Source organism: Jaculus jaculus, chromosome 1, assembly GCF_020740685.1.
Source record: "Jaculus jaculus isolate mJacJac1 chromosome 1, mJacJac1.mat.Y.cur, whole genome shotgun sequence".
In the NCBI taxonomy this organism is placed as follows: Eukaryota; Metazoa; Chordata; class Mammalia; order Rodentia; family Dipodidae; genus Jaculus; species Jaculus jaculus.
The window spans coordinates 46,848,136-46,865,997 of record NC_059102.1 but is presented as its reverse complement, the minus strand read 5'-3'; the positions used below and the strand labels follow the sequence as shown (position 1 = coordinate 46,865,997).

The 17,862-nt window shown below is 43.7% G+C and overlaps 1 protein-coding gene across 3 annotated transcripts in view; it reads left to right on the top strand.

Moving 5' to 3' along the window:
- Positions 1-7,141: 7,141 nt before the first annotated feature.
- Positions 7,142-17,862, top strand: part of Fas (Fas cell surface death receptor) — a 31,389-nt gene continuing 20,668 nt past the window's right edge. For 2 of the 3 annotated variants that reach the window (XM_045142684.1, XM_045142687.1), the window contains exon 1: positions 7,142-7,260. In XM_045142684.1, coding sequence (XP_044998619.1) covers positions 7,231-7,260 — 30 coding nt within the window. In that variant the 5' untranslated portion in view covers positions 7,142-7,230. Of the gene's footprint in view, positions 7,261-12,397; positions 12,441-17,862 lie in introns of those variants that run through there. The other variant, XM_045142676.1, reaches the window with a different exon arrangement.

Here is a 17,862-nt window from a genome sequence, read left to right as displayed (position 1 = left end):
TGATGATACCCCAGAAACCTTGTAATGATAAGAATTTGGCTTAAGCAAAAGCTGAGAATTGTGTAGTTACGGGTAGTCTAAATTTCAGTTTCAGGGAGAAAGGAATCTAGAACTCAAGAGGCACCCTCTGGCTCCGTCTTCATGTAGCTTCTTTTCTGTGTGTTTTGCTGTATCCACTAGCTTCCTTTATAGCCAAATGTCTCATATATACAATCCCAATTTAGTAAAAAAAAATAAACAAACAAACAAACAAACAGAGTTTGTGTCTCACTTGTTTCCACCAACAACTCCAAAGCTTTCTTCGACTGAATATGGTACGTAGGCTGTCTTGGTCAAGTGGAATTCCTGTTCCCCCCTCTCCAGCCCACGTGTACACCCTGGCTAGTGTTGGTGCCAGTACTACTGGAATGGTTAATTGTACGTGTCTGCTTGACTAAGCTAGGGTACCCCGATATCTTGGCAAATGTTATTCTGATGTTCCTAAGAGGCTATGTTTTGAATGGGAGTAACACTGAAATCCGAAGACTTTGAGTAAGATTATGTCCCTCCCTAATGTGAATAGGCTTCATCTGATCAGTTGAAAGCTTTAAGAAAAGAACTGGGCCGAGGACGTGGCTCAGTCAGTAAAGTGTTACCCTGCATGCATGCGGACTGGAGTTGGATCTCCAGAACCCATATAAAAACATCATCCCAATGGCGGGGATGTGCAGACAGCTGGTCTTTCTGGCCAGACAGTCCAGACTATTTGACAAGTATCACTCCAACAAGAAACCCCATCTTCAAAAAACTGTGGCCACTGCCTGGGGAATGATAGCTCAAGTTGTCTTCTGGGCTCCATATGCATATAGGGAAAGGGAAAAGGAGAGAGAGACAGAGACAGTGAGAGAGAGAGACTAACCAAAGCTTGATAAAGTAGAAATTATGCCAAAAAGCTATCTTTGGACCTTAATTCTTTCATGGGTCTCTAGCTTTACTGGCTGGCATAGAATAGATTTGGGGCTCCAATCTACTGCCGTGTGAGCCAGTTACTGAAGATCTATCCATGATCTGTCTTTCCACCAACACATCCATCCATCCAACTATCCTTCATCCTATTGATTCTATTCTACTCCCTATGGCCTAGAAAACCTTGGCTAAAAGACTAGTCGTATTTCAGTAGAGAAGAGTGGAACATCTTTCCCAAAGTTGTATTGTAGGTACTGGTGATACAGAGGAGAAGATGTGGGATAAAAAGACATGGATATATACTGCAGTTGGGGATTATTAACATTAAAGTATTGCTATTTAGTAAAAGCAATTAATTGACAACAATTTTTTAAAATAATAACTTTTAAACTTTGCATTGACAACCTCCATACACCACACAAGATCCCATCATTGTAATCCCTTCCCACTATGCTGCTTTATACCCTCACTGACCTACATCCCATCCATAGTCTCCATTTCACTTTGATGTCATCATTTTCCCTCCTATTATACAAGTCAGCCACCATAAGATCATCAATGTCATGGCTACTTTGTATCTGGAAGATAGTGTAGCAAAGCACTCCTCCCCTTCCTTTGGCTCTTACATTCTTTCTACTACCTCTTCTGCAATGGTCCCTGAGCCTTGGAAGGTGTGACGGAGATGTCTCAGTGCTGAACACTCCCCTGTCACTTCTCAGCACTTTGGGGAATTGTGAATATTCCCAGTAGTCACTGCCATCTAAAGAGAGAAATTTCTTTTACAAAAGTGAAAGTGGTAGTGATATATGAGGTAAACACATTAGTTAGAGAAAAGTTTGGTGAGCATAATATATCCATTGGCCAAACAATAGTAGTTTTCCTACTAGGGATTATGACCTCCCCATCAATAGGCTTTGGATTGAGTATCCAGTACCAGGCATGAATTCCCTCTAGTACAGCAGGTCTCAAGTCCAATCGGAAGGTTCTTGGTTTCCCCCATAACAGACATACCACCATTGCACTGCTTGGCACATGGGGCCTGGCTATAAAGCCATAAAGCTTGCAGGATCCACTGCTGATTAAGACAATTGCTGTCATTTCTTCCCAACAGAAAATATAGCTTTTCAGCATCATGAAAGCCAGTTAACAATGAGGAGAGTTCCACCTCAGCTCCGGCTTGATTTTACAGTGTCCAGTGACATACTTTCCTCAGCAACAGGGCTTTATTATCCAGTTCTGGGGAGCAACCAAAAGCCTTGCGCTCTAGGTTTCTAGGTATTGCTGCTACTTTCTTGTTACTGGGACAAGCACCAGACCAGAAGTGGCTTATAGGTAAAGATGGCTTATTTCAGGCTTACAGAATCCAGGGGAAACATCCCCAGTGGCAGAAGAAGCTGGCACACCATAGCATCCACAGCAGAGAAACATGGCTGCCAGAAGCAGCAAGCACCAACAGCCAGAGCTTAAACTGGTTCTAAACACAGCTTAGGGATGGACTGCAAGATCCGCCCCCCAGGCACACCTCCTGCAGCAGGCTGCTCAAGACTTAAGTAAGAAGCTTAGTCAAAAATCCCTAAGACTATGGGGACATACATTCACATTCAAACCACCATACTTGGCAAATAGCCTGTAATGTTTTGGGGACATCAAGGGTCCTCCCTGACCATTGACTTACTTGAATGTATCTCACACCAGCACTGAAATTTTTTGTAACAATCTATGGCTCAAAAATACTCTCAAGAGGGCTGGAGAGATGGCTTAGCAGTTAAGCACTTCCTGTGAAGCCTAAGGACCCTGGTTTGAGGCTCAATTCCCCAGGACCCATATTAGCCAGATACACAAGGGGGCGCATATGTCTGGAGTTCGTATGCAGTGGCTAGAGGCCCTGGCATGCCGATTTTCTCTCTCTCTCTCTCTCTCTCTCTCTCTCTCTCTCTCTCTGCCTCTTTCTCTCTCTGTCACTCTCAAATAAATAAATAATAAAAAAATACTCTCGAGAGCTGGAGAGATGGCTTAGTGGTTGAGGCACTTGCTTGCAAAGCCTAATGACCCAGGTTCATTTCCCTAGTATACATGTAAACTATGTGCACAGATAGTGCATATGTCTGGAGTTTATTTGCAGTAGCTGGAGGGCCTGGCACACCCATTCATTCTTTCCTCTCTCTCTTCTCTTTTTCTTTTCCTCCCTTTCTCCCCTTTTCTCCATTTCAAAAAATAAATAAATAACAAGACAAGTTTTTGTCAAAGCACTTGATTACCAGCCTGAGGTAAAAGGTAAGACCCTATTGCTGAAGACACCATATACTGCTGCTGACACAGAACACAGGAAGAGCTGGCTGGAATCTGGAAGAGAGCCAGTTCCTAGACAGTTAGCCTATCTTGTGCTGGAAAGTGCTACATGAGCTACTGCAGAGGAGTGTCCAACAACTGTGTGAGCAAGCACCCACCAGTCCAAGCTACTCAGAAACAACCAGCTTGACAAGAAGTACACACCAGTGCAAAGGAGGCACAGCCTTTGTGGGCAGCCAATAGCTTTCTGATTGGCTAAGAGATCTGATCAGTTCAAAAGAACCATATCTGGAACTGGGAACCAGGTTAGAATACTATGGAGATAAAGATTATGCTCCCCAATGCCAAGTTCCCACTAGTCTTTGGCTAAAAGAGGGGCTGCACCCACCTAATTCTCCATAAATTAATAATGCTTACCCACTTTAACCTAGGCAGACTTCACTCTACATTGGAGAATCTGTTTTCTTTTTGCAGAAGATAGCAAGCCTGAGGAGAGAAACCACCTCTTGCATCTCATCCAAGGCCCAGGTGAAACCACAGAGGAACTGGGGAGATGAACAAAAGTGCTGCTTCCACAGTGAGCCTGACAAGCAGCACTGGGGAGAAGAAGATGCACCCTGAGGCTACTCAACATTTACCAAAGCAGAGATCAGAGGCTCCTAAGAGCTCATCACTGAAGTAGACTTAAAACTCACCCACCAGGACTCAGGGAATTTTGTGAAGAAGGGGTGGAAAGATTGTAAGAGCCACAGGTTGGGATGTCATGCTCAGAAGCACTGCCTTCCCCCAGTACCTGACTGCTGCTCCCACAGTGCATAACCCACCCCCCATGGGGAATACCAGCAACCCCACTTATGAGGGCTCTCAGTGCAATGAGGGCAGGGAGGAGGACAAAGGTGGTACCAACACATGATATATCCACACAAAATGTGTTCTTAATTAAAAAAAAAAATTACTCTTGATAGTTGTATTAGGTAAGATTCTCTAGAGGAACAGAACCAATACAACAGATTTTTATTGAAAAGGAGATTTAATGTTTATCCTCATAGACTAGTGGCGATCACACCTTTGATCAGTGAAGCTTCTTTTTGCAGATGGCTATAACTACTGAGAAGTTTCAAAACTCACCAAAGTACCGAAAATAAGTGGAGATTTAGTGCTCAGCACTAACTGAGACATCTATAACATCCCACCAAGGTTCAAGAACACTGCAGAAGAGAGGCAGAAAAATTGTAAGAGCCAGAAGATGGGAGGAGTACTTTGGGACAATATCTAGCAATCAAGAAGTGACCATTACATGATGACCTCATAGTGGCCGTCACTACCTCTGCAAGACCTCCACAAAATGAGATCATCAATATTTCAACATAGATGATGATAAATGGAGGGGAACTTCCATCAGAATAGAAGAGGGGGCTGGGGGGATGGCTTAGCTGTTAAGGCATTTGCCTGCAAAGCCAAAAGACCCAGGTTCTATTCCCCAGGACCCATGTTAGCCAGATGCACAAAGAAGCGCACATGTATGGAGTTTATTTGCAGTGGCTCTCTCCCTCTCTCTCTCTCTCTCTCTCTCTCTCTCTCTCTCTCTCTCTCCACCCCTCCCTCTCTCTCTCTTTCAAATAAATAAAAATAATATTTTTTTAAAATAAAGAGAATTACTGTGAGTTCAAGGCCAGCCTGCGACTACATAGTGAATTCCAGGTCAGCCTGGGCCAGAGTGAGACCTTACCTCAAAAAAAAAAAAAAAAAAAAAAAAAGAGGGTCTTGTTGAAAAGAAAAAGTTCAGTGAAAAGGGCTGATGAGGTTGGGAGGAGATCATGAACAAATTACATTGTATGTAAATTGTCAATATAAAGGGGAATTTTTTTTAAATTAGTTTACAGAATATATGGGATAATTTTTTCAGTGACAGGTGCAGGATGAGTGAGTGTATACAAAAAGGTCACTTAGCCCAGATTTGGGCACCTGAACAAACTTTCAGAAAGTCAAAGTAAACTGATTGTATATGTGTAAGTAGAAGAACAGATTAATGGGGATGAAAAGGCCTAAGTAAGATCAGGGGAAGAGATTGAGTAAAGGAAAGGTGGAGGGAGGGCTAATCAAAACCTCCTCCATGTAGACCAGATAACAAAGCTGGTAAAAGCCATGCTGCATGCAGTTCAATGGGAGAAAGAGAAATCACCAGTGAAGATACTCAACAGTGGACACTGCAAGCCTTATATTTGGTCAGCCAGGCCAAATGAGCCAACATATGCAATAGTGGCATATCTGTTATGGGGGAAACTAACTGCCCTCTACTTGGACTGGAGGCCTGCTCCATGGGAGGGAATACAACCCTGATACTGAAAACCTACAAAAGGGGTAGTCATGAGCCCTAGGGGTGTAATGTCTGTTGGTGTCTGGCTAAATGTATACACTATGCTCACCAAACTGCCCAGTAAGCTCTTCTCTTAATGTTCATACCCATATATTAATGCTACTCTCACTTTTGGTTAGAGAACCTTCTCTTTTCAGATGGCAGTGACCTTGGGATGACTCAGAAGGCACCACGGTGCTGAGAAGAAGTGACAGAGGAGTGCTCGGCCCTGAAATATCTCTATCACACCTTCTAAGGCTCAGGGTCCCTTGCGGAAGAGGTAGCAGAAAGAATGTAAGAGCCAAAGGAAGGGTAGGACTCCTTACAACATGCTCCTCCAGACAGAAAATGGCCTGGAATCCATGACCTCACAGTGCCTGACACTAAGTACACAAGTCCATCATAATAGAAGAAAAGATCATGACATCAAAATGAAAGAGAACTGATTGAGAGGGGGAGGAGGTATGATGGAGAGTGGAGTTTCAAAGGGGAAAGTGGGGGGAGGGAGGGAATCACCATGGGAAATTGTTTGCAATTATGGAAGTTGCCAATAACAAAAAGAGAAAATGACTGAAGGACGAGTGTGGGGGCGGGGGTATTGCTTAATGAGTGCAGCGACGGAGTAAGAGAGTGAGAGATGGTAGACTGCGGAGAGCATTCAATGGAGTTTGCAATGAAATAACTGGCCAGCTGTACGGAGCCCATGAGCTGCTTCCAGAGGCAGTCTCCTTACTGATGTGCTGCTATAAACTGTCCCTCTGTAGCGTTTTTTTTTTTTTTTCCAGACCAAAATAATTGTGACTCTGAACGGTGCTAACTAGAGCACCAAAGAATTTTTTTTTTTTTTTTAAGTTAAGAACATGGGTCAGGAAATAATGAGTAACAAAGGACAGGAAGTAAATGTGAAAGTTTTAATACAGCGGGGCTGTGTGACTTGTCACGTACTGTTAGCTTTGTTGTCTGTTTGGGAAATCCAGCCTGAGGGCACCTCTTTCTTTCAGAACCCTGTGCATCAGTATCTGAACCTTTTCATCTGGTAACTGCTGGTCCTTACCCTGCTCGGGGGTTTCCTGGGAGCCGCTCTCAAGGCCTGGTGGGTGGTCTCTGACTGCTCCCAGCCATCAGCCAAGGCAGGGAGAGCGCCAGTGTACTGTTCTGGGGGTGACCCACGGCACAAGGTAAGGAAGCACCGAGTTGTCACCTTAACTGAGCTTGCCAGAAGAGCCACGGGTGGGAAAATGCCCATTTATGTAACAAAGCTTGACTCCTTCCCCACTCTGGCTTCTCAGTCCATCCAGCCTTGAGCCCTAGGTTCTAAATCAATCGCTGGAGTGAGTCCCCCTCCCCAACGCCCCGCAAAGCTCCCTCTTGAATCGGGAGTCAGAGGGACAAGTGTCTGGTCTCTCAGAGGAGTGACACACAGGTGTTCAAAGCCGCAGCTGAGGAGGGAGAGGAAGGAAGCGGTTAGACAATCACTTTGGAGGAGCGCCAGGGGCGGGCCCTGGCCCAGGAAGGACACACCCGAGGGTCAGCCCGAGCCCGAGGTAGGCCTGGAGGACTGTCCCGTCTGCGCGGGGCGCGTGCCGGGCTGAGCCCGAGGGCGGAGAGGTCCCGGCACGTCGGCGGATCGCTCCACAGCCATGCCCAGCATCTGGCTTCTCCTGTCTCTGGTGAGCCACCCTCTGCCCTGTCGGGTCCCCGAGGCGCGCGGGGCGGCGGGGGAGGAGCGCGCGGGCATCTGGGCTCGGCGGGCATTTGCCCGGGACCTGCCTTCCTGCCCCGAGGGTGGGGGTGCGCAGCCAGCCGGGAGCCCGCGCATCTCCGGGGTTCGTGGAAGCGCTGATCCCCAGGCTCCGAGGCCGCGCCGGCGCTCCGGGAGACGAGCGCGCGTGGGGAGCGCCCGGAGGTTGGGGACACGTCCTTGGATGCTTTGGTGGCAAAGAGGGGGGTAGGGGTGATGGGAGGGTATCTGGCGGACGTGTCCTGACACTCCCAGGGGAAGACCCGCCGTGCTCTGGGGCGGTGAGGAACCCGGGGTCCTGGGGCATTTCCAGCAGTCCCCGGCTGGGGCGGTAGGTGTGGGCACAGCCGAGGCTTTCCAGAAGTTACCTTTGGCCAAAGCGCCTTTGCAGGTTTGCTTCCGTGCTGTTGTCTAAGTAGAAAAAGAAACTATTTTTTCTTCCCTTCTGGGAATTCTCCCTAGGCTGCAAGTCAGCAGCCGCCTTAGCGGGGTTTTCCGTGTTCTTCTGTCACCCTTTCCTCGCTGGCTTTCTCCAGTGACAGATGTTGGCATCAGAGGGAAGTCATGGCGGGGGCTCCGGCCGGGCATCTGCTTCGACCCGCGCGGCCGTCAGCAGTCCGCCAAAGCCCCTGGGGGTTCGTGGGTTCTAGTCCCTGGCTCCTAAAGGCCGGCTTGATGATGGCTAATCAAAGGGACTTGACCCCGGACTTGAAATGAATTCTGATGTTGAATTTTATAGGTCTCAAAGGATCCCAAGGCACAGGGAGCTCAAGTCACTTTTCCCAGCAGGCCAGGAAGGAGGCTTTGTACCATTTTACAGAGGGCGAAATGGGATCCAGAGAGTCTAAGGAACGCAGTGAGGCCACACAGCTAGACAAGGACAGGGCTGGGCTGGAACTCACGTGGAAGGCCCAGGCCCAGGCAAATGTGCTATTGGCCTCGACTTCCAGCACATACAGAGTGGAAGGGAAAGGTCACTTTATGATTGAAAGGAATAAAATAAGCCTCCGGGGTTCTTTTGGAAGTAATATGTACCACTTGGGCTCCCGAGAAATGTCCTTAGGGAAATTTTAAGATCTGCCTCGCAAGCCCTCTTCCTGATCACCACTCCGCTGTCGAAGTGTGGGTGGCTTTGAAACTCTCAGCTCTTGGACAACCAAGCCACCAACACGTGGAGTTATGCTCAACTTAGCTGCAGTTGTAGCTGTGGGAGAGGATGCCGATTCTCTGAGGCAACCTCTGTGTGCATGCATATTGTGTACGTGCTTATAGAGTTAATGTCAAATTAAATGGACTTTGGTATGATTATGGATTTATTAATGAAAGTTTGCTAAGTATTGTTACAGATGCAGACGACTAAAATGTCAACCTCAGACATGTCTCTGTTACCTCATTGCTTGTCTTTGCTAGTAATTCCCCTCATGTGACTTACATTCAGTTACTTAGAACCCAACTCCACCCCGCACCCACCTGCCCAACCTCATGCTTCTATTATTTTGCTGAAAATCCCCCCAGGGGGAGTTCTCCCCACTCAGCAGAGTTTCTTTAATAGTAGCATAGGTCAACTGGGGAGGGGCCTCAGCTATGTGGAACACAGAAGCAAAATGTGTCTCACTTTGGAGAAGATGTGATCACTTGCTTTCATGTCTTCTCTTCCCTCAGTCCCCTTGCATCTGATACGATCAATCAATAAATATCCACTTCCTTGCTTCTGTTCCTTCTTTTTCCTCCTAAAACTAGTTTCCTCTTTCCTTGTTTCTGGGGATTTTTCCAATGGCTCATCCAATAAATGAATTTGAAATCCCAATACATTCACAAATTTCTAGAGGAGATGGGGGGGAATGTCAATTTTTACTGTTTACCTTTTGTTTTTGAGAAGTACCTGTAGGTCGTGTGTGTGTGTGTGTGTGTGTGTGTGTGTGTGTGTGTGTGCTGAAACAATGCCTGATCCTTATAGATTTTATTTATCAAAGTGGCCAGTCACCTGTCAGCCAATATTCTGTCCCAAATTTCTTAGAGTCATTATTCAAAATTATGTTTGTGGAAAAGAGAGCAGAGTGTTTACAAGTTATCATACTGAAGAGGTTTTTGTTTTGAGTGGGTGCGTAAGCAGTGCTTGTTTCATTTATAATTTGGTCATTTTCCTTAAAATAGCCCTGGAAACATGACATTGGCAGCAGCATGTTCCTATTTTTTAGTGGGTTTTATTTATATCACTAGGCATTTGAAATGTTTTATGAATACAGTTGAATAATGGAATAAAAATCAAGACATTAGCAACCAGTGTGGAAAAACACAAGTATCTAAAAGAAGGGAAGCTTGGGATGCAAAACTTAAATTGAGGGCTGTAGAGATGGTTTAGTGGTTAAGACGCTTGCCTGCGAAGCCTAAGGACACAGTCTCGATTCCCCAGTATCCATGAAAGCCAGATGTACAAGGTGGCACATGTGTCTGGAGTTTGTTTGCAGTGGCTAAAGGCCCTAATGCACCCATTCTCTTGCTCTATCTCTCATAAGTAAATAAAAATATTTAAAAGAATTAAGTTGATATCTAGAGACCCACAGGACCCCTATCTCTAACCAGAGCTTGACAAATGGAAAAGCCTCTGTTGTCCATTTGGAAAGCACAGTCATCACACTTTGAAGCAGGTGAGAGGTTAAGTTAGCAGAAGAGATTTTATTCCTTGAATTTAGATTAAAGAGGAGTAGATGAAACAGGTAAAAAGAGCATGCACTGGGATACTGCCTCTAAGTAAAGCTCTTGGTAACAATGGACGAGGAATTTACTCCTACACAGCCTTGTGGTACAAGTGTCAGTATTTCAAAGACACTTTTCTGGAGGCTACTGGATACTCCAAGTGGGAAGTTCATCACCACAGCCAAGTTGCCAGCTGGGAAGAATCACAGTTTTCTGAGATAATCAGAAACCTGGATAAGGAAATCCCCCACAAAAGCCCCTTCTAACTCATGAGCTTTTGGAGAATTATCTTGGTGCCAAAAGTCCCTAAAGAAGCACATGTTTTATAGTAGGTACTAGAGATCACTTACATTTAAAATAGTAATGATAACAGTACATAGTTTGAAATTGGACCCTTATGATACAAAACAGTGTGAAACTGAATCCATCTCTTCAGGTAGGCAAATATAGAAAATTGGCCAGATGAAAAGAAACAAAAAAGCAAATATTAAGAAATCAAACCACTCGATTTATCATCCTAACAGGAGCATTTTTGAATTTTACTTATGGCCTCTTAGCTTTTTCAACACACACACCTAACTGATGTTTAATCAGCATTGTATACGCCCTGCTTTAAGGCACTTTGCATGTCTACAAACACTTGTGTGAAATTTTCATCTCATAATTTGTGACATATATTAGAGAGAGATTTAGGCTTACTATAATTCTCTTATGTAATTAAAAATATTACTTGTAAGCAGAGAGAGAAGGAGTGAGAGCACATGGGCAAGCCAGGGCTCCTTGCCATTTGGAGCTCCAGACACATGCACACTCTGTGCACCTGGCGTTACCTGAGTCCTGGGGAACGGGACCTGGGGGGCCAGCAGGCTTCGCAAGCAAGCTCCTTCAGCCACTTGTCAACCTTCCCAGCCCCAATTTTATTATTTTAAATTTTATTCATTACTTTTCTCATTCATAAAGAAATATTTCTTGGAGCTGAGATGTGGCTAGCATGTGCAAAGCCTTAACCTCATCAAATAAAGGCATGAAAAAGAAAGTTCCTACATACACACTCATATCTTATGAATATATAACTTATTATGATAGAATCATTTATAGCTATTATAACTGCTTTGTAGTTTTGTGTATACACACAAATGTGAGAAAAAACTAGGTATTGCTAGTTACTTAATAAGTCTTCCTTTTGTCTGGAGAAACTTTTCTTAAAAAAAGAAAATAACATTTTTTCTAATCACTGGATTCCTTCTAATGCCAATTAAGTACCTCCACTTAAGTTTTAAACAGGAACTGTTTGGTCTACTTATTTACTTTTATTTTCTAAGTGTAAGTAGCAGAGCCCAAATTAGAAAGACATTGATTATTATAAGTTGACCAACTTCACCTTCCCTTTCAGGAAGGAATAAGTTAGTTCTCCACTTTGATCCGCACTCCTTTCTTTTTTGGGGCGAACCCCCTGTCCTGCAGGCGAAGAACGACCACCAGACGAAGATCCTTCTTGATCACACTTTATTGGAGAGCCTCTTAGTTAACAGAAAAGCTAATGGCGAGGGGCGAGGGGGGCAGGAGTGTAGCTGCTTTTATAGGGCAGAATACTACGGGGCGCCTGCTGATTGGCTGCCATAGGCTCACCCGCCAACAGGAGCCACGGGATAGGCTCGGGACAAGGTGCGTCAGGCGCATGCGCAAACCTTAAGCGAGGTTGGCGCCAAGGCGCTGCCTATAAGGAATTGTTTACCTCAAGACTGGCAGGAGGCCAAAGCCATCTTGTAATGGCGTTTGCATTAGCTCCCTACACTTTTTTTTTTTTTTTTTTTTTTTCGAGGTAGAGTCTCACTCTGGTCCAGGCTGACCTGAAATTAACTCTGTAGTCTCAGGGTGGCCTTGAATGCACGGCGATCCTCCTACCTCTGCCTCCCGAGTACTGGGATTAAAGGTGTTGTGGTGGTTTGATTCAGGTGTCCCCCATAAACTTAGGTGTTCTGAATGCTAGGTTCCCAGCTGATGGATAGTTGGAATTAATGCCTCCTGCAGGGAGTGTATTGTTGGGGGTGGGCTTATGGGCTTTATAGCCAGTTTCCCCATGCCAGTGTTTGGCACACCCTCCTGTTGCTGTGGTCCATCTTCTGTTGGCCAGGGGGTGATGTCCACCCTCTGCTCATGCCATCGTTTTCCCCTGCCATCGTGGAGCTTCCCCTCGAGCCTGTAAGCCAAATAAACCTCTTTTTCCCAGAAGCTGCTTTTGGTTGGGTGATTTCTACCAGCAATGTGAACCGGACTGCAACAATAAAGTGGTACCGAGGAGTGGGGTTGCTGCTAGACACCTGACTATGTGGCTTCAGCCTTTTGTAGCTGAATTTCAAGAGGAATGTGGAAGGATTTGAAACCTTGGCCTAAGAGATGCCTCGCAGTGCTGTAAGTACAGCTTAAAGGACTATCCTGGTCAGAGCTGAAAGACCTGAAGGCAGTAAGAACCATGGACTGTGAGGTTTGGCTTATGAGGGTGAGAAAGAGCTTTGCTTGGACTGGGCTAGCAGTTTGTGTGAGAAGCTTGCTCTTGTGCCCGTGTCCTGAGAAGTTGTGCAGGGTTGCTTTGCGTAGAAATGAACTGATGTGAGCAGAGGAATATGGCACAGAAAGAAAAATCTTTGGGTGAACTACTGCCCGTTCAGCTGCAACTGAGAGATTACAACTTTTGAGACTGGGCTAGCTGACCTGTGCTGGGGCAACAGAAAGAATGTCGACTCTTTTGAAGGAGCCTGAGTGTTCAAGGAGTGTCTTGTTCTTCAAAGTCTGCTTTATTCCCCCCTGGATTAACAAACTGGCACCCTACCTGGTATCATGGAGTATACAAAATGCTGGAAAGAGGGTCATTGAGTTTGCAACATGGTCTTGTGTTTTGGAAATGGCCATGGGCAGTGTGAAGCGGGTTTGCTGGTTGCCTGCATAGAGACCCCATGGGGCCATGAGGATGAACCGTGGCTTGCAGTGGAGACCCAGTGGAGATGCCGGGACCATGAGATGGCTGCCGAAGAGCTGCCGGCCCCGGTGAAGTTTTCCAGGACTGTGAGTAGCCTAGCTGGAGGGGTGGAATTGGAATGCCAGAGACTTGTTGCTGGTTAGAATTATCGGACTTGAAGATTTGTCACTGGTTTGAGTTGCTGGACTTGAAGCTACAGAGTTTGATGTTTGCCCTGGTTGTTTTAAATCTTGTATTGGTTGAATGTTTCTTTGCTATGCCCAATGCCATCTATTGCAGTGTGAATATTTATTCTGTGCCATTCAGGGTTTTTTGAGGTTATATTTTGGTATTATGGCTCGGTTAAAAGATCTTGAACTATGGGGATGTATGAACATCATTGAGATTGATAAAAACTATGGGGACTTTTAAAGTAAGACTGAAAGCATTGTATTTTACATCATGTATGGATATCAGTTTATGGGGGCCAGGGGCGGAATGTGGTGGTTTGATTCAGGTGTCCCCCATAAACTTAGGTGTTCTGAATGCTAGGTTCCCAGCTGATGGATAGTTGGGAATTAATGCCTCCTGCAGGGAGTGTATTGTTGGGGGTGGGCTTATGGGCTTTATAGCCAGTTTCCCCATGCCAGTGTTTGGCACACCCTCCTGTTGCTGTGGTCCATCTTCTGTTGGCCAGGGGGTGATGTCCACCCTCTGCTCATGCCATCGTTTTCCCCTGCCATCGTGGAGCTTCCCCTCGAGCCTGTAAGCCAAATAAACCTCTTTTTCCCAGAAGCTGCTCTTGGTTGGGTGATTTCTACTAGCAATGCGAACCGGACTGCAACAGGTGTGCACCACCACGCCCAGCCACACTCCTTTCTTGATTTAAACTATTTTGCAACTAAGTCATCCCATCTTTGAGCATTTAGAAAGGGCCATCACAGTTTGATTGGACAACTGGCAAGAATGCCACCCAGTGGAGATGAAAGTGAATTTTTGATGAGATTTTGCATTTTTTTTTAATTTTTAAATTTTTATTAACATTTTCCATGATTATAAAAAAAATCACATGGTAATTCCTCCCTCCCAACCCCCCACTTTCCCCTTTGAAATTCCATTCTCCATCATATTACCTCCCCATTACAATTATTATACTTATATATATACAATATCAACCTATTAAGTATCCTCCTCCCTTTCTCTTCCCTTTATGTCTCCTTTTTAACTTACTGGCCTCTGCTACCAAGTATTTTCCTTCTCACGCAGAAGCCCAATCATCTGTAGCAAGGATCCACATATGAGAAAGAACATGTAGCACTTGGCTTTCTGGGCCTGGGTTACCTCACTTAGTATAATCCTTTCCAGGTCCATCCATTTTTCTGCAAATTTCACAACTTCATTTTTCTTTACCGCTGAGTAGAACTCCATTGTATAAATGGCAACCCTCATAAATTAGCAAATGTCATTAAAAACTCCATCAGCAAATGTACTCTGCCCTTCTAGGTGAATAAGTTGGATGGGCTCTTTTGAGGTGGACTGGGATAAACTTGCAATATTAGAATAAACATATCACTGGATTCCTTAATGGCAGGCTAGCCTTTGGTTCAGCCACATAGCAATATATATTGGTCACTTCTAGAGTCTGTGACACCATAAAAACACACAAAATTAGACACATCCACGGCTTGGTTTCTGAAGGCTAAGATCTTGAATCATTGTAAGGTGGGCCCTATTTTCAGAAATACTGGTTTGCTGGAGGAGCTAAGCATATTTATCAAAGTGTTCCATGCATGATTCATGTACCACTGTGAGATTTTAATGTCTTTCAGGGTTTTGAGACAATTTTTCTTTTGCTTACAATACTGGGAACCTGCACATGTTTGGCAAATACTCTACCACTGAATTACATTCCTAGTTTGAGAGCTTTAATATTAAATTCAAAATCATTTCCTTCAAGTACTAATAAGTGTATGAGCCAACAGAACTTCACCTGTGGATTCATTTTTAATCATTTTTATACATTTACTTATTTACTTGAGAAAGTGTGAGAACAGGTGTCCCAGGGCCTCCTGCCATTGCAAACAAACTCCAGATGCACTCACCACTTTGTGCATCTGGATTTATGTGGGTACTGGGGGAATCAAACCCAGGCCATCAGGCAAGTGCCTTTTAACACTGAGCCATCTCTCCAGCCCTGTGGCTTCATTTTTGTCTTCAGAACGGAGGATGGTGAGATTTCAACAGAAGTTCTGATTCATATCAGCCCCTGATGATTCCACTTCTAAATACTGCAAGAAGTTCTCATCCCTTTAGCTCAGTGGTCATTCAAGGTGAAGAATCCTCGGGCTCAGCTACTTAGTCTTCCAAATTTATCTGTATCACCAACATCCCTCAAATTAAAAATGGGAGGAAGGAAAAGGCTTTAGTTTGGCCCTTGTATTAGTGTGCTAGGGTTACTCTAACCAAGTTCCACACTTTGGGTGGCTTAAACAATAGAAATTCATTGTCTCAGAGTTCTTGAGGCTGCCCATTTGAGGTCAAGGAACAAGCAGGGTTAGTTCCTTTCTTTAAAAAACAAAAATTGAAAAAAAAAATTTTTTATTTATTTACTGAAAGGAGAGAGGGACCTCTTGTCCCTGCAAACAAATTCCAAATGCTTACAACACCGTGTGCATTTGGCTTTACGGACGTACTAGGGATTTGAATTCAGGCTGGCAAGCTTTCCAAGCAAAGCATCTTTATCCACTGAACCATCTCCCCAGCCCCAGGGTTAGTTCCTTCTGAGTGCTATGAAGGTTGCCCTTGACTATCTTTACATCATCTTCCTCTGCCCCTGTGAGTCTACATTTGTTCCTAAAATGAAGCCGGCTGTATTGGGGAAGGGTTCACCCTACTAACTTCATTTTAGCTCTGTGACTGTCCCATCTTCAAATGAAGTGCTGTGGGGGTTAGGACAGCTCCATGTAAATTTGAGGGTAGAGGTCTCTTAGGGTAGCAATATGACAGAGGGTCAGCTTGAAGCATTGCTCTGTCAGAGAAGGGTCTTGCTTAGGCCAGCTTTCAATTCCTTTCTGCGCAAAATTGTGAATAGAATGATATGCCAAATTTTATTTCATATATCGAGATCTTAAGAATTCTCTGTAAGCATTGTTCATATCAACAACCCTTTTTTTCACTTTCTGTTTCTACATCTCATCCAAATACACCTCTGCCTTTTGTTACCTCTTAGTTGAGTTCTGAAAGACATTCTTCAGAGTGGATAAAGGGTGAGTCTTTTCCTTAGAGCCTATCTATTCTCATTCATGTATTTGAAGTTTTGAGACAGGAGTTAAAATATCTACTTTCAGTTTATCTCTCAAATAATTTCATTAGCACACATTTTAAAGACATGTGCAATATTTTATTTTTTAACTCATACATTTGGAATATTAGCCTACTTATGAAATAAAGATAGTTTTCAAACACAATGTAAATATAATATTACTGATAATTTTAAAACAAACTTTCTAAAACTTTCACATATAAATGAATGTTTTCCATTATTTCTAGTTCCCAGAGTAGCCTTGTGGGTAAGTAGGCAATAGATAATACTTTATTAATGAACTTGCTTTCTTCCTTCCTTTCTCCATCCATTTCTTTCATTCTTTTACTTTCTTTCTTTTCAAAAATCATACAAGAAAGTCAGGCCACATCTTCTCTACAGGTATACAAATACTTTTTAATGAAATATACCTACTTATTTATAGTTTGATAAAAATGCAAAGTATTAAATTCCAAGATATTTTGTCTGGCTCAGTGGCAACCCATCAACCCAGCTACGGTATTTTCTACAGAATCTGTCAGAGTGCAGTTAACAAGGTATACTTTTCTAGTAAGTATTTGCTAGGGAAAATAAACCAAGATTCATCAGAGATAGAGATTTCTGTATAATGGAGATTTCACTTTCAGCAATTAAACACTCCTTTTTAGTGTGACTCTCAACAGTTCCATTTCTTTTTTGTTGTCCAGTCATTTTACTTCAAAAATAAAACAAAGGCTGGAGAGATTGCTTAGTGGTTAAGGCACTTGCTGGTTAAGCCCTAACAACCAAGGTTTGATTTCTCAGTACCCACGTGAAGCCAGATTCACAAAGTGCCACATGCATCTGGAGTTTGTTTGCAGATGCTGGAGGCCCTGGTGCACCTAGTCTCCCTATCACTCTCTAATTGCAAAGAAAGAAAGAAAGAAAGAAAGAAAGAAAGAAAGAAAGAAAGAAAGAAAGAAAGAAAGAAAGAAAGAAAGAAAGGAAGGAAGGAAGGAAGGAAGGATATAAGTATTTAAAAAATAATAAAATGGAATTTTCCTCGTGGTCAATCTGTGCTGGTATGGTGAGAGCTGACCTAGTTAGCCCTGGAGGACTAAAGGGAAGGAAAAGAGCCCTGATATCACTGGTCTAAGGAAACATAGTTAAAGACTATTTAAATGTAAACAAAAGCTACAATTGATGATTGACTTAGAAAATTCAAAGGACTGCCAAAAACCTTAGAACAAGAAAAAATGAATAAAACATTACTGTCACAAATATTTAGAATTTCTTCCATTTTTGAAATGAGGTAGCTCCTATTGTAAATTCATTGCTACCATTGTCTAGATTTCTAATCTTTCTGGGGGAGGTGGTTTGAAGTAAGGTCTCTTTCTAGCCCAGGCTCAGCTCTCTAATCTTATTGGAGTAGAACAATATAACATAACTAACATATTCTTTAAAATGAATAGAATCTTATACCACCAAAGTTGTCCCTTTGGATAACTGTCCAGTGAAGTCATAGTCTTGGCATCAACATAAACACTATTAAAATTGTGATGTGTGCCAAAAGATAATTTGCTGCTGATACATTTTTT